Source organism: Gobio gobio (assembly GCF_949357685.1).
Source record: "Gobio gobio genome assembly, chromosome: 18".
In the NCBI taxonomy this organism is placed as follows: Eukaryota; Metazoa; Chordata; class Actinopteri; order Cypriniformes; family Gobionidae; genus Gobio; species Gobio gobio.
Window position 1 is genome coordinate 51,489,767 of NC_137111.1, and position 16,358 is coordinate 51,506,124.

General features: G+C 41.4%; 2 protein-coding genes across 5 annotated transcripts in view; both read left to right on the forward strand.

Moving 5' to 3' along the window:
• Positions 1 to 15,629, forward strand: part of LOC307142167 (uncharacterized protein) — a 30,881-nt gene extending 15,252 nt beyond the window's left edge. Inside the window, exons 6-13 of the mRNA XM_079842787.1 lie at positions 8,368 to 8,431; positions 8,792 to 8,860; positions 8,972 to 9,031; positions 11,143 to 11,211; positions 11,635 to 11,694; positions 11,777 to 11,985; positions 12,850 to 13,009; positions 15,381 to 15,629. Coding sequence (XP_079698913.1) covers positions 8,368 to 8,431; positions 8,792 to 8,860; positions 8,972 to 9,031; positions 11,143 to 11,211; positions 11,635 to 11,694; positions 11,777 to 11,985; positions 12,850 to 13,009; positions 15,381 to 15,409 — 720 coding nt within the window. The 3' untranslated portion in view covers positions 15,410 to 15,629. The remainder of the gene's footprint in view (positions 1 to 8,367; positions 8,432 to 8,791; positions 8,861 to 8,971; positions 9,032 to 11,142; positions 11,212 to 11,634; positions 11,695 to 11,776; positions 11,986 to 12,849; positions 13,010 to 15,380) is intronic.
• The window catches only part of LOC307142162 (uncharacterized protein), a 248,757-nt gene that overhangs the window by 159,383 nt on the left and 73,016 nt on the right, over positions 1 to 16,358 (forward strand). The gene's annotated exons all lie outside the window — the stretch shown is intronic.

Sequence of the window (16,358 nt, forward strand, 5' to 3'; positions counted from 1 at the left end):
GTCACACGGCGAGTTGGCGAGCTCAACTATGAGGTCGTGCGGTCAGATAGGGACGGGGCACGTCAAATCTACCACCTCAACCTCCTCAAAAAATGGTCTGAGGCGGAGTCAGTGATGCTTGCGACGGTAGTGAGTGGAGAGGAGGATCTCGGGCCGGTGGCGGTCCAAAAGCCTCAATCTATCGCTCTGGCCTCGGGAGGAGACCACCTCTCACCCTCGCAGCTCACTGACGTAAGTCGTTTACAAGCAGAATTTGCTGACGTGTTCTCGCCCCTACCCGGCCGGACCGACCTCATTCAGCACCACGTTGAGACGGAGCCGGGCGTGGTTGTTCGCAGCCGGCCTTATCGCTTACCTGAACACAAGAAAAAAGTCGTTCAGGCAGAATTAGAAGCTATGCTAGACATGGGGGTAATAGAAGAGTCCAACAGTGACTGGGCGAGCCCGATTGTTCTAGTCCCTAAACCTGACGGCTCGGTCCGGTTCTGTGTGGACTACCGTAAGGTAAACGCGGTGTCAAAATTCGATGCTTATCCAATGCCAAGGGTTGACGAATTGCTTGATCGGCTAGGTACTGCTCGTTTTTATTCGACGCTGGACTTAACAAAGGGATATTGGCAGATCCCCTTGTCTCCCATGTCCAAAGAAAAAACAGCTTTCACCACGCCGTTTGGATTACACCAATTTATTACCCTTCCTTTCGGCTTGTTCGGGGCTCCTGCGACCTTCCAGCGTCTGATGGACAGAATTCTCCGGCCGCATGCTGCATATGCCGCTGCCTATCTAGATGATATCATCATCTATAGTGCGGACTGGCAGCGTCATATGCAGCACTTGCGAGCTGTCCTGAAGACGTTGAGAAGGGCGGGGCTCACGGCCAACCCAAAGAAGTGTGCGATTGGGCGGGTGGAAGTAAGATATCTGGGCTTCCACTTGGGACATGGGCAGGTGCGTCCCCAAATTGATAAGACCGCAGCTGTTGCGACCTGTCCGAGACCCAAGACCAAAAAGGAGGTTAGACAGTTCCTGGGGCTGGCGGGGTATTACAGGAGGTTTGTGCCTAATTATTCGGAGCTCGCCAGCCCGCTGACTGATCTAACTAAAAAGGAGGTACCAGATACAGTTCAGTGGACGGAGCGGTGCCAGCAGGCTTTTACCCAGATAAAGGCTGCTCTGTGTGGTGGACCGCTGCTACAGGCTCCTAACTTTTCTCTCCCTTTTTCCCTACAGACTGACGCCTCGGACAGGGGGTTGGGCGCAGTCCTGTCCCAGGAGGTGGAGGGTGAAGAGCGGCCGGTGCTGTACATCAGTCGCAAGCTCTCTAAGAGAGAGACGATGTACAGCACCATAGAGAAGGAGTGTTTGGCCATCAGGTGGGCCGTTCTCACCCTTCGCTATTACCTCCTCGGGCGGGAGTTCACCCTCTGTTCGGATCACGCCCCCTTGCAGTGGCTCCACCGCATGAAAGATACCAACGCGCGGATCACCCGTTGGTATCTGGCGTTACAACCCTTTAAGTTCAAGGTGGTCCACAGGCTGGGTGCTCAGATGGCTGTGGCTGACTTCCTCTCCAGGAGGGGGGGGGGGGGGGGGGGGGGGGCTGCAGGCCGGATGGCTCCCCGGCCTGAGACGGGCGGTGGGGGTATGTGGCGGGGTGGGCGTGGTCCCGCGAGGTCTGTAGCGGGAGAGAGAGGGCGGAGCCGAGCGGTCGGTAAGTAGGTCAAGTGCAAATGACGAACACCTGTCTCTGATTGCAGTAATTGGCGTGGAGAGACCGCATATAAGCGGCTGCTGGGAGAGAGATGAGAGAGAGAGTTGGACTGGGACTTGCCGTGTGAGCTGCCAAAACAGAGGAGAGTGACTGTGCTGAACCAGAGAGATCAACTAAAGAAGAAAAGAGTGAACCATTGTGGATTGATACGCCCTCGTGCGTTATTTATGTTTGTTTATGAGAAGGATTGCTTAATAAAGTTGCAAGTCCCAGTCACGCCGACCCCGCCTTCTTCCTTCCTGCCCAAGAGAACTCCGAACCGCTTTACAGTAGACAAAGAAGAAGATGAGCTGCTAATGCTGATTGCCAGTTAGCAAAAAGTGTGTGAATGGTTTTGGCCATATATATATACTCCGGGCGGATAGAACATTAGATGGCTCCGGGAAGAGCAGAGGGGGCGGATTGTGCATTTATATTAACAAAGCTTGGTGCACAAACTCTGCTATTGTTGGGAGTCATTGTTCAGCTAACCTGGAGTTTCTCATGGTTAAATGTAGACCGTTTTATCTACCCCGGGAGTTCACCTCCACCATTATCACAGCAGCCTATATTCCACCCGATGCTGATGCCAAGCTTGCTATGAAAGAACTTCACGCAGCCATCAGTAAACAACAGACTGATCACCCGGAAGCTGCGTTTATTGTTGCAGGTGACTTTAATCACTCAAACTTAAAGTCAGTGCTACCCAAGTTTCACCAGCATGTTTCCTGCCACACCAGAGGAAACAAAACCTTAGACCATGTCTACACAAACATGGCCGGAGCTTACGTTGCGACACCCCTCCCCCACCTGGGACAGTCAGACCACCTCTCTTTGTTTCTCAGACCCAAATATTCACCCCTCATCAACCGCGTGAAGCCATCAATGAAAACCATCAAGGTGTGGCCTGCGGGGGCAGACTCCACACTCCAGGAAAGGTTTCTAAACACAGACTGGAGTATGTTTGCTTCTCAAGCCACCAGTGGCGCTCACACGGACATTGACTCCTACACCTCCTCAGTATTGGATCATATCAATACCACCATCGACAGTGTTACAACCCAGAAACAGATCACCACATACCCAAATCAGAAGCCTTGGATGAACAGGGAAGTACGACTCCTGTTGAAGTCACGCAACACTGCCTTCAGATCAGGAGATGCACAAGCCTACAGCGCATCCAGGGCAAACCTGAAGAGGGGCATCAAAAAGGCCAAGCACTGCTACAAGCTTAAGATTGAGGGTCACTTTTCCAACTCTGACCCTCGACGCATGTGGCAGGGCATCCAGGCCATCAGTGACTACAAACCCCCCCACTCCACCCCCGCAGCCACTGATGTCAACTTCCTGAATGAGCTAAATTACTTTTATGCTCGTTTTGAAAGAGACAACAGAGAAACTGCCACCAAGCTCAAACCCTCAGCTGACCACCCACCAATCACACTCTCCTCCACAGATGTCTGCAAGGCACTGAGCCGGATCAGCGCGCACAAGGCTGCTGGACCAGACAACATCCCTGGACGTGTGCTCAGGGCATGTGCGGAGCAGCTCGCTGGGGTTTTTACAGACATTTTCAACCTGTCTCTCGCCCAAGCAGCTGTACCATCATGCTTTAAACGCACTTCCATTGTGCCAGTGCCGAAACACTCCAGCCCGAGGTGCCCTAATGACTACCGCCCTGTAGCACTCACACCCATCATTATGAAGTGCTTTGAGCGGCTGGTCCTGGAACACCTAAAAGACTCTATACCATCCACATTGGACTCACACCAGTTTGCCTACCGCAGCAATAGGAGCACAGAGGATGCCGTTTCCATGGCACTGCACTCTGTGCTCACCCATCTGGACAGTAAAAACACTTACGCACGCATGCTGTTTGTTGACTTCAGCTCAGCATTCAACACTGTCATCCCATCCAAGTTAATTGCCAAACTTGGAGACCTGGGCATTAACACTTCAATGTGCAACTGGATTTTGGACTTCCTAACTGACAGACCCCAGAATGTTCGATCAGGATCCACCTGCTCCACGTCCATCACACTCAACACTGGTGTACCACAGGGCTGTGTGCTAAGTCCGTTTCTCTACTCCCTCTTCACCGCCGACTGCAAGCCTGTGTATGGATCTAATTCCATCGTCAAGTTTGCGGACGACACTACGGTGATTGGGCTCATCAGCAACAACGATGAGACTGCCTATAGGGAGGAGATCCAGCAGCTGGCCACATGGTGCGCTGATAATAACCTGCTCCTCAACACCACCAAAACGAAGGAGCTCATCGTGGACTTCAGGAAGGAGTCAAGAGGCACACACGACACCATCCACATCAATGGAATGGCTGTTGAGCGTGTCTCCAGTTTCAAGTTCCTGGGGATCCACATCTCGGCGGACATGTCGTGGACGACCAACACCTCCAGCCTGGTCAAGAAGGCTCACCAGCGCCTCTTCTTCCTGAGGACACTGAGGAAGAATCAGCTCTCCTCGGCTATCCTGGTGAACTTCTACCGCTGCGCAATAGAAAGCATCCTGACCAACTGTGTGGCAGTGTGGTATGGGAGCTGCTCTGTTGCGGAGCGCAAGGCACTGCAGCGGGTGGTGAAAACTGCCCAGCGCATCACAGGGACTCCACTGCCTGCCATCGAGGACATCCAGAGGAAACGCTGTCTGCATCGAGCTCCAGCATCCTCAAGGACTCCTCTCACCCAGCCCACAGACTGTTTTCTCTCCTGCCCTCCGGCAGGCGTTTCAGGATCCACCGGACCAGGACCAGCAGACTAAAGAACAGTTTTTTCCCCAGAGCTGTCTCTTTACTGAACTCAAACCCCCGTTGATCCACTTCCCTCATAAACTGCGAACTCTCCTACCTCACATCTGCCTTCACTTTGTTATTTGCACTACCGACTGTTTATTACAGTAACAACTGTTTACTTATGCATTCTGCACCACCATACCGTAACTGGATTATGCTCATCTGCACTGCCGACTGTATTTACAGTATCAATGTTTACATTTGCATTTTGCACTGTACTTCTAACTGGAATATGCAACCACTTTCCACTGCACTTTTACACTTTCTTTCGGATAGCTCTGTCCATAATTTATTGTACTAACTTAATCCACTGCTATATTCCTCATATTAGCCTAACATATTATTGTATACCTCTAACTGTAAAATTCTGTTCAAGTAATAACCGTCTGTATATTTATTCATAGTACATAGTCACCTGTAAATTCTGTTTATAGTAATAGCCATCTGTATATTATATTCATAGTACATATTCACCTGTAAATTCTGTTTATAGTAATAGCCATCTGTATATTTATTCACTGTATATATTCATCTGTAAATTCAGTTCTACTTATAGTAATAACCATCTCTCTACTTATACATATTTATATATATTCAGAACATTTTTATGTCCTGCACTTACGCAACCATTGTATATCCTGCACTTGCTGCTATTGCACTTCTGGTTAGACCTAAACTGCATTTCGTTGCCTTGTACTTGTACTTGTGTAATGACAATAAAGTTGAATCTAATCTAATCTAATCTAATCTAAGAGCATGTCCACATCAGGAGTTAAACTCTCACTACGTAACTTAGTTTAAGTTCATCGGTGCGTGATCAGAATCTTATATCATTTCAAACTAGGCTTCTGTACTATACATGTTTGATTCATGTTGTGTTTGGGACACAACTTTTAATGATGAGCCTTTTTTTTTGTAATTAGGCTCTCAAATTATATCAAATTTTGGTTTATCGGCCAATATACCTGTATCAATTATAAGCTTTTAGATATAAAGAATTATTGGTTATCTGTATCAGCCTAATGTTCATAATGGTGCATCACTATTTTGAGCAACAAGTCGCCCCGTTATTTCAAAGAAACATTGTGATGTCTGTCAGCCAGTGTGAAAACCACATTAAGTCCTTAATGTCCTCAAAAGAACACTGATGCACTGACTGGAGATTGTTGGTAATGTCAGTGCAATAATGAATAAATTAACCATACTGTTATAAGAACAAAAATCGTTTTATACTTTTCAGTTTACATTTTAGTGCATGTTAATGTGTGTTGGTAACAAGCAAATCTTACCCACTCCACCTTTCTCAGCTCTCAGGCACACCATCATGGAGCCGGCTGGGGTGTTGATCCACCTAACACACAAGGTAAAAGAGCATTAATTACAGGGTACCTGCAGGTTTCACCAAGTCAAATTTAAGACTTTTTAAGACCTTTTCAAGACCATTATGAATTAAATTTAAAACCTATATCACGCAATTAAAAAAAAAACTTACAAAAGGAAATTCAGAATCACAAAATTACTTGCAAAGCAAATTAATTTATTCAAATTGAACAAAGTATTAGTAAACTTGCACTTCCTCATAGCTCAATCCCACCAGGATTTATATACAAACACACTAGCGGTCAAATGTTTGACAACGGTAAGATTTTGTAATGTTTTTACAGAAGTCTCTTCTGCTCACCAATGCTGCATGTAAGAGCCATTATGCTTTATTTATATGTCTGTTGTAGTTCCACTGTTAGACACCGGGTGGAGTGTGGGTTTAATGGATATAGGTAGCCAGAGAGGAAGTGAGGTCAGGTGTAATGAGGGAAGCAAACAATTTTTGACCGTGTCAGGAGTGGGTATGAGGAGTACTATGTGTTTGAGCATCGTAACTGTGACAAATAAAGGTGATAATTGCAGTACTGGACTGGAAGCGTCATGTTTTGGATCCCACGCGTCAGATAACCCTACAACACCTCTAGCCTAAGTGACAAGATGTTCCTTTGTCGCTTCACTGCATTTATGTTATTAAAAATACAAAAAAGCTGTAATATTGTGACAGTTCTGTTGTGACTGTTCTCTATGTGAATATATAGTAAAGTGTAATTTATTCCTGTGATCAAAGCTGAATTTATCATTACTCTTTAGTGTCACATGACCCTTCACTAATCATTCTCATATGAGGATCTTATGATCAACAAACATTTATGATTAATATCAGTGTTGAACACAGTTGTGTAAAAAAAATTTTTTAAGGATTCTTTGATGGATAGAAAGTTCTAAAGAACAGCATTTATCTGAAATAGAAATTAAAAAAATATTTCTGAAGGATTATGTGACTCTAAAGTCTGGAGTAATGATGCTGAAAACTCAGCTTTGAATCACAGAAATAAATTGCATTTTAAAATATATTGAAATATAAAATAGTTCTTTAAAATTGTAAAAAAAAAATTAAAAACATATTTCAACATGTTAATAATTTTTTTATTTGTTTAATTCGTTCAAAAATAATAAGTGTCCATATTTGGTTAAAATCGATTCCCTATTTTCGTTTTCGAAACTTGTGTTGGTTGGTCCGATCGATTGTGCAATCGATTTTCGAACGTAAAGTGACAGCCCTAGTGCACGCCGATGCGCAAAAAGCCAGGCGTAAAAGCGTCATTTAAAAAAAAAAAAACGCTTCGGGTTCGTTTTTTTATTTTGAAGCGGCGCGTTAAAAACTAGCCGACCAATGAGATCAGCGCTTTTGTTCACTTGCCTGGAGCTGCTGAAGTGACAGTTAAACACCACTTGGTGGCGCTCAAGCACAAAACGGTCTTGCCGAGCACACGTTGATACGACGAAGAAGTAGTAAGTAGACAAAGAAGAAGATGAGCTGCTAATGCTGATTGCCAGTTAGCAAAAAGTGTGTGAATGGTTTTGGCCATATACATAATAGGTCTATGGTTTTGGCCATATACATAATAGGTCTATGGTTTTGGCCATATACATAATAGGTCTATGGTTTTGGCAAGCACGTAAATACTGTCTCTCTTCTTCTTCTGAGTGACAAGCATGTCAGAAGCGTAAAGTGCCGCAGCGCCACCTTGTGTACCGTGAGCGCATCTACTGAATGTGCACGTTCAATCGGCGCATCGCCAGTGAAGATCGATTGGGTGTGAACACTCAAGACGCGCCGAAAAACGTCACGAAAAACACTGGCGATAAGCGCGTGCGATATTCGTCCCGGTGTGTGCAGGCCTTTAACGGCACTCTCAGGCTTTAGTAAGGCTTGGTGTAGTACAAAGAAATGGTCTCCGGTTACGGGTATAACCATGAGAAGGGGAACTCACAATGTGTCCTCTTTTATTAACTCGGTATACTAATTGAATAAAGACTATTTGATTGGAGGTAAAAGCCATGGTCCATCGCCCATACTGGAAGTAGCTGTAATATTGGAGGGGAGGCTATAAATACATAGAGAAAAGGTCAAGTATATTTTAGTCTATCCCCAATATTACACATTGATCAGTGCACATATATAAGGGACAAAAAAAACAAACATGTAACATCAACCTTACTTGGTTGACGTATGAGAACAAGCACATTTGAGATTCTGGTTACCATATTTGATGTACACTAGTAGCACTGACTAATGTTTACATGCTTGTTTCTCTTCAAAAGACTAGGATTAAACCGCTTGATTCATATGCATTACTTTTCCAATTATGTTATTATCTTTTTGAAGTATGCAAGTTAGGAAGAAATGCCCTGTCAATTGAGGAACAGTAACCTTACAATTACACAAATTACAAGTGCAACTTACCCACTCCTCTTTTCTCAGCTCCAGTGGGCGTCTCTCAGGCACACCATCATGGAGACGGTTGGAGTGTTGATTCACACACAAGGTAAAAGAGCATTAATTACAGGGATGAGGAAATCAGAAACACATTCACAGTAGGGCTGCATGATTAATTGAAATCAAACCACAATCGCGATTTGGTTTATGTGCAATTATGAAAGCTTACTTTTTTTTTTTTTAAATTCCAGACTTGAGTTTCCATCTCTGGTGAATCTCTACTAGTAATTCGCGAAATGTATGCGAATAAGCATCTAACATATAACAGTAATAACAATGTGATTAATACATAAGTACCATTTTCCTTCTTTGGTTTTATTATTTTCTGGAATTTCAATTAGCTACACATTTTTGTATGCGTTCATTTGTGTTAGTAACAAGCAAATCTTACCCATTCCACCCTTCTCAGCTCCAGTGGGCGTCTCTCAAACAGACTATCACAGAGCCAGCTGGGATACTGATTCACCTAACACACAAGGTAAAAGAGCATTAATTACAATATGATAGGGAGGAAGAAACCAGAAACATTATGCACAGCACTTCAAGAAAATCTAATACTGTATATTACATGATCTTTTCCAATCCATAGAACACACCTTTTCTGTCCTGAGACCCTTAGGTGATTGTGAACACCAAGGAAGATCACAGAGTAAGTAAATAAAATATAAATAAATAAACAAAAGAGAAAAACAACAACAGATAAATGTTCATAATGGTGCATCACTATTTTGAGCAACTACTACTAGTCGCCTCGTCATTTCAAAGAAACATTGTGATGTCTGTCAGCCAGTGTGAAAACCACATTAAGTCCTTAATAGGGCTGTATGATTTTGGAAAACGATTTTTTTTTTTAAACCAATATTGCGATTTAACACGCAATTATTTTTTAAACTTTTTATCTTCTGTATTATTCAAAGATGAGCAATAAATCATTGTATTTTAATGGTGGGAATTTTTAGGCACCTCACGATCCCATTCCAAAACAATTCTTGAACTTTTTTCTAATTAATCTTATTAATAAAACTTACTCTTTTTTTTAATTATAAGTACTTTTTAAAATAATTACACAAATTTCACTAAAACAATTGCATGTTAAGAATTTTAAATATATAAACTAATATAGCTTCAAAACATAAAAGCTAGTAAATAATAAAGAGGAACAAAAAACATTACAAGCAATGAACAAAGAGTGCTTTCAGTATTTAAGAGTATCTGAACTGTGAGTGATTCTCATTTTTACTGTTGCTTGATTATTAATAATTAAAGGGATAGTTCACCCAAAAATGAAAATTCTGTCATCATTTACTCACCCTCAAGTTGTTCCAAACCTGTACGAGTTTCTTTGTTCTGAACAGAAAAGATGATATTTAGAAGAATGTTTGTAACAAAGCAGAGCAACCATTAACTACCATAGTATTTTTTTCTCTACATTTTTGGGTGAACTATCCCTTTAACATAGACCGCGGGAGATCTGTATTCACACTAATGCACAGATCTCTTTTGAAATATAAGATGTGGTTTGTCCTGTCTGTTTAATCCCTTCAAACATTACTGACTGTGTTTACATTAATTTTGCGTCATAAAAGCATTTTGAGACACGCATGCACGAGCACTCTTCACAGAGTGCAGCACGAGCATTTGAAACTGAAAGCCTTCTGTCAGTGAGTTTCCTATTTTTAATATACAAGCACACAGCACTCCAAACAACATAAATGAAGCCTTCGTAGAGCATTTGTAAGGAAAATATCAGCAAGCGAGAACACACTGTAAGTGTAACATCAAGCAAAGTTTCTCATAGCGCATATCCTGTGCAATGAAGCCCGCGAATGTCATGGTGATTCGCTTCAACCTTTCCGAACGTTGTGAAATATAGACCCTTTTCACATTTCCGGGTTTCTCAGAGCGGAAGTCGTCATAGTTGTGTTAAATATTATAGCTGTGAATGAGAGAATACATTAAATATTTTTTTGTGTGTGCCCATTTGCTCACATAGCAAAAGAAAAACGCCACAGTAGTGATTTCACAACTTTCAAAAAGAGGGAAAAAATAGAGTGAGATTGATAACGGCAGTGAAAAGAGAGAAATGTTCATTTTTACCATCACTCCCACAGACGCTGTTATTAAACACCCTCACAGCTGCGGTAACTTTTTTATTGTAATTGGATGCAAAAGTAATACAATACAAAGTATTAGTGTTATAAATGTACTTTTTTTTTTTTAAATGAAAATACAAAAAACGTTGCAGAATTTATGATATTGATGACAGTTAAAACGCGTTATCAGAGTCTGTTAAAAGGGTCTATATTTTATGGTTCGAGTGTTGGGTGTGAGAGTGAGTGAGTTTCTAAAACACACGCAGCGCCATTGCACACCTGCAGTTAAAATCTATAGTATCAGTATAGTATGACCAACACAATATAAGATCGATTAAACAAACTGTTCTTTCCTGTAGGCATAACGTGCCAAGCTGATTCTGCAGACTGCTTTACTCTCGCATGTGACGTGACCAGACTCTAATCGCAGCCTTTGCGGTTACAAAATCGGGTTTTATCATATTGCCCTAGTCCTTAATGTCCTCAAAAGAACACTGATGCACTGACTGGAGATTGTTGGGAATGTCAGTGCAATAATGAATAAATTAACCATACTGTTATAATGTGATAGTGAACAAAAATTTGTTTTATGCTTTTCAGTTTACATTTTAGTGCATGTTAATGTGTGTTAGTAACAAGCAAATCTTACCCACTCCACCTTTCTCAGCTCCAGTGGGCGTCTCTCAGGCACACCATCATGGAGCCGGCTGGGGTGTTGATCCACCTAACACACAAGGTAAAAGAGCATTCATTTGGCATGAGGAAATCAAACATATTCACCATATTTAAAGACAATCTAATACTTTATATATATATATATATATATATTACATTATCTGTTCAATCAATAGTGCAAACCTTTTCAGTCCTGAGACCCTCGGGTGACCACCAAGGAAGAGAGCAGAGTATGTTATCAGCAGACTACCTACAAATTATATATTTTTTTACATATGAAAATCATGAGCAGCAGCTTACTTAAGTTTTTGTTTACCAAGTTCCCCATTTTGAGCTTCAGTGTGTCTCTTAAGCAAACCAGGAAAAGAGTGAAAGTGTCACATTATTTAGGGTGAAATGTAACCCAGACATGTTCCACCAAGGCAGAGGCACACGTGATAATATGTCTAACAATGAAAACCTCACAGTAAATTTTTACTTACAGGTACTTCTGGCGTGAGTCTGGAGAATACAGTCTCAAGTCTTGTAACAAATCAATGTACATGTAAGTCCTTCATCAATAAGAACAACAACAAAAATATTTACTCAAAGCTACATACCAAATGAAATGATCTTCTGTATTGCAGCTGTAGAAAGGGCGATTCTGGAAACGCTAGAGAAGATGGACATGAAGATAAACCACCTGACTTCACTGGTCCAGTCTCTAGTGGGAAACAGGCGCTTTTTACCCCAAATCCAGAATGATGACGAGGATGGCATCTTTCCACTTGTGTCTGTCGAAGATCTAGACAGGCTGGAACAAAGATTATTAGACAGAGGGTTTATGCAGAGAATGGTAAGAATCATGGGAATTCTCAACTACTATTGAAATGTATGTGTATGTGTTTGTGCATGTTTACACACTACATGTCAAAAGTCTAAAATTAAGATTTTGTATTTTTAAAGTTTCGTATGCTCACCAAGGCTGCATTTATTTGATCAGAAATACAGCGAAAACAGTAAAAGTGAAATATATTAATTTCAAACAACTTTTCCATTTGAATATATTGTACAAATGTAATTTATTCTGATCAAAGCTCAATTTTCAGCATCATTAATCCAGTCTTTAGTGTCACATAATATTCTAATAAGCTGTTTTTCTACTTGGTTATTAGCAATAATTATTGGTGCTCAAGTATTGATAATCGTTCTTATTATCAATGTAAAAATTGTTTTTGCTGCTTCATATTTTTGAGGAAACAGTGTTCGTTATTTAGAATTCTTTGATGAGTAGAAAGTTCAAATAATCCTCTGTAATGTTATAAATGTGTTTTATATTTGTTAGAATTGTTACTTACCCTAAAATGTTGAGTGGTAGTTTTCACAAAACTGAGAAGCAACATTGATAATGATCAGAAAAGTTTCTTGATCAGCAAATCAGCATATTAGAATGATTTCTGAAAGATCATGCATTTCTGAAAATTAAGCTTTGAAAAAGCAGGAAGTACTTTTCAAAATAGAGAACAGTTCATATAAATAATATACTATAACGTTTTTACAACATGGATCAAATCAACTCAGTCTTGGTGAACATGATTAGACTTTCAAAAAAATTACGAAAATATTAATTATTCCAAACTTTTGACAGGTATTAGTGTTTAGTACAGTACAGAAGAGGTCCATCTTTATGCTAAAATATGACTTAATGTACCTGTTGAAGGTGAACAGATTATCCATCAGTGGCGGGCCAACAATGAAGAAGACCGTATGGAGAATCTGCTTCAAGGTCTTCACCACCAATGTCGCCCGCCAACTGAACTGGTGCGGGAGAGGAGACAAGCGAGGCATTAAGAAATCGAACATCGGCTCACTCTTAATAGGCAAGTTCAAATGTTGTACAGAATAGATTAGATTTAATGGCGGGAAAATACAGCTTTAGTCAAGTAATTTCCCGCCATTAAATCTTTGGCTAACATTCATATATTGAGTCAACTATAATCAAACATGTGGTAACACCAAACAGCAATGTGCATTTACGAGCATTTATTATATGTGCATTTATCTAGCACATATAATAGTCTGTTAAAGGGGTGGTAAAACACATTCTTTTGAAGGCTTGATTGTGTTTGTGGGCTGCACTGTAACGTGTTCATGCTTTGTTTTTAAAAAATGTCATTATTTTTCATATATTTGACCTTTATTCTACACTGCTCTGTCCCTCCTTGTAAATCGGTCTGATGGTTTCCGGGTTGTATGAAGCCAGTCCCTCAAAAATACGCGATGGGCTCTGATTGGTTAGCTGGCCCAGTGTGTTGTGATTCGCTAACCGCCTAGTGCACGTTTATCGGAAATGCCACGCCCCTTCCCTTCACCTGTGCTTTGGTCAGTATTAGAAACAATGGCATCAATAAAACCATATGAGCCCGAATCAGACCCAGAACATTTTAGTGAAGATAATCGAGCAGAACCTGTTCAACCTGTTCAGTCCTCAAGAGTAAAGACTGCGGACCTATAGTGATCGTTACTGAATGGCACTGTTACTTTTGTATTTTTAGAACGATTATAGCCAAATAAAGCTTTGATTAAACGATTAAAGCTTTCCTGTAGCTCAAACAGTAGAGCATGGCGCTAGCAACGCCAAGGTCATGGGTTCGATTCCCAGGGAAAGCAAGAACTGACTAAATGTAAAAATGTGTACCTTGAATGCAATGTAAGTCGCTTTGGATAAAAGCGTCTGCCAAATGCATAAATGTAAATGTAAATATCTGTCCCAAAACGAACACTAAACATTGGCTTTGCTAGTAGCAAATCACACACAGAACCATGTTTAGCATGCCTGTAGATAAACAATACACAAAAGCTCTAATCAAAGAATCATTTACACTAATGCCGAGTTAGCTGTTGAGATTTTAACGTCAGTGTTTGTAACATTAGGTGTTCGTTGGATAACGTTAAGTATGAATGAGCGTTTAACAGACTGGTTTGCAGAACAGCGCTGTCATCTGTTAACTTCCTTGCTACAACGTACAATGTATTACAGGAAAACACATCGATGAAAAATAAATCAGACTTGCAGGTTGTGGCCCGTAAACAGCTTCTGTTTGTAAATCCAGCTTTCAGGACAAGCCGTTGTGTGAATCCTGCATTGAACTCGCGAAGATTGTGGAAGCTAATTCCTCCGTGAAATCTGCTGCGGGAGCCGCGAGCCCGTCGTGCATGAACCGCGGCGCATGAATTGCAAATACAGATGAATATTGTCCATTATGTCACATTTTCCAGTCTTCTCCTCCGACCCTGTCTGTCTCGTGCTTTATGATGGGCAGCATATATCTGCGACCTGTTACCCTCTGTCTCAAACACATGTGCATATAACATGCTGTATGTTAAACGCTCTGCAACGCCCCCCCCCCCCCCCCCCCCCCCCCCCCCCCTCGTCCCTAGGAAGGCTGAACAAAGCAAGTACCCCAGACCTGCAATCCGGATGAAAAAACAGCGTTTCGTCGGGATTGCAGCAACACCACTCCAGCCTAACTATACCACAACAGCAGCGATACAAAATGGCCTCACCCCCCCCTTATTTAATATTCTCAGAGGAGGGGTTTATGTAAATATTGGGGCTGGTGATGTCACCAACCCTGGAGGAATGTCTGTAGTTCCTACTGGCCGTTTGCTGTAGTCCTTAGAAACTGATTTCTTTAAAAGCAAATATCTCCCTTTGCTTTAAACTTTGAACGTTGTAACTTTGCAGATGTTGTTTATGCTCAAGCAGCAACATTACACGCTAGCTAAAGTTAGAATAGTGAAATCGTGGTTTACCACCCCTTTAAGAAATTAGGTTTAAACGATCAGTTAAAGAAGTTGCCCAACTACAGAAACGTGCACGAAACAACTTGCTCGCAATATAGCTAACTAACATCTGACCCAATCAACATAACGTAATTTTATAACCGATCACAGACGCCACACAATTAGTATTAAAATAGATTTGATTTATAGATACCTTAAGCAAATATTTTCCTCACAACTTGCCAGGACTCGTCTTCTCCACGCAGTATCAGCAGCACATGGTCTTACGCAGACTCACGCAGGAAGAACTTGACGCCAACTCGATGCGCGTTTGAGTTCTTTGACCTAGGGTGCGTCTCAGTCAGCCAATTGACTTATGTCCTGATCAGTGCCCTGACTACTGAACCAGGGAGCTGATTGAGACACACCCCGAGTTATTTGGTTGAAAATTTTTTTTACATGCAGCTTCAGCCATGAGGAATCCCGTCCTGTAGTCTCCGACGGAAGCAGAGGCAGAAAAATACATAAAAGACTTCCTACGCTTGGCCCCCGGGAGGGTGTAATTGTTTATGTTATTTATATTTTATGTGTAAAGTTTTATTTTCTAGATATAAAGTGTATTGTTTTGTTTGAATGTATGTTAATACGGTTTTTTAATAATAAATTACAATGTTGTTTTTGCCTATTAATAAATGTGTTTTTTTTTTTAACTACACCAAATTGTGTTTTATTCCAGAAGAAGCAACTTGTTCACTAGCTAAGGTGATTATCATATCTGACCCAATGCAGGGAGAGTATACGTGGCCAAAGCCAGGTAAAATTACTTAATTTACTGTGTTTGCAAGTTCTTGTTAGAAGAAGCAGTCAAGCAACAGAGGAGGACAGCAGATAAGTGTTTTGTTTTCATTTCTCATTAGCTTTTTAGCGCGGTTTGTCATTGCTAGGAAACATTGTTTTGTTTACTGTGGTAAAGTCGCATTTGTTTTAGTACAACGTGAAGAGTGGCTGCATTTTATGGTAATTCATTTTGTTAATGAGAGGAATCATATCTTAAAACGATGTCTGGGCTACATACATTAGATGTCTTGCAGCTGCATGAACATCTGATGAACATCTTTAAAAGAGCGGATTGCCGACGTTCTAAATTATTTACGTCTAAAATACATACCCTAGACGTCGTTCTAACAGCTGGCAGGGACGTCTCGGCGACGTAAAGCATATGAGCAAACGCCCTAATATAAACATCTTCCAGATGAAAATTACGACATCACTCAGATGTCTGCGCGACGTGCGTGTGCTATCTGGGCAGTAATTATTGACCTTATTCTGAATAAGACTATATTCTGATTAAAGTGTTTACATGAGTTGCTTTTGAGAATATTCTGTTTATGTTCCCATTTTACATGTTATAGAACATAGCTTGATTACCTTGACGGGTCTATT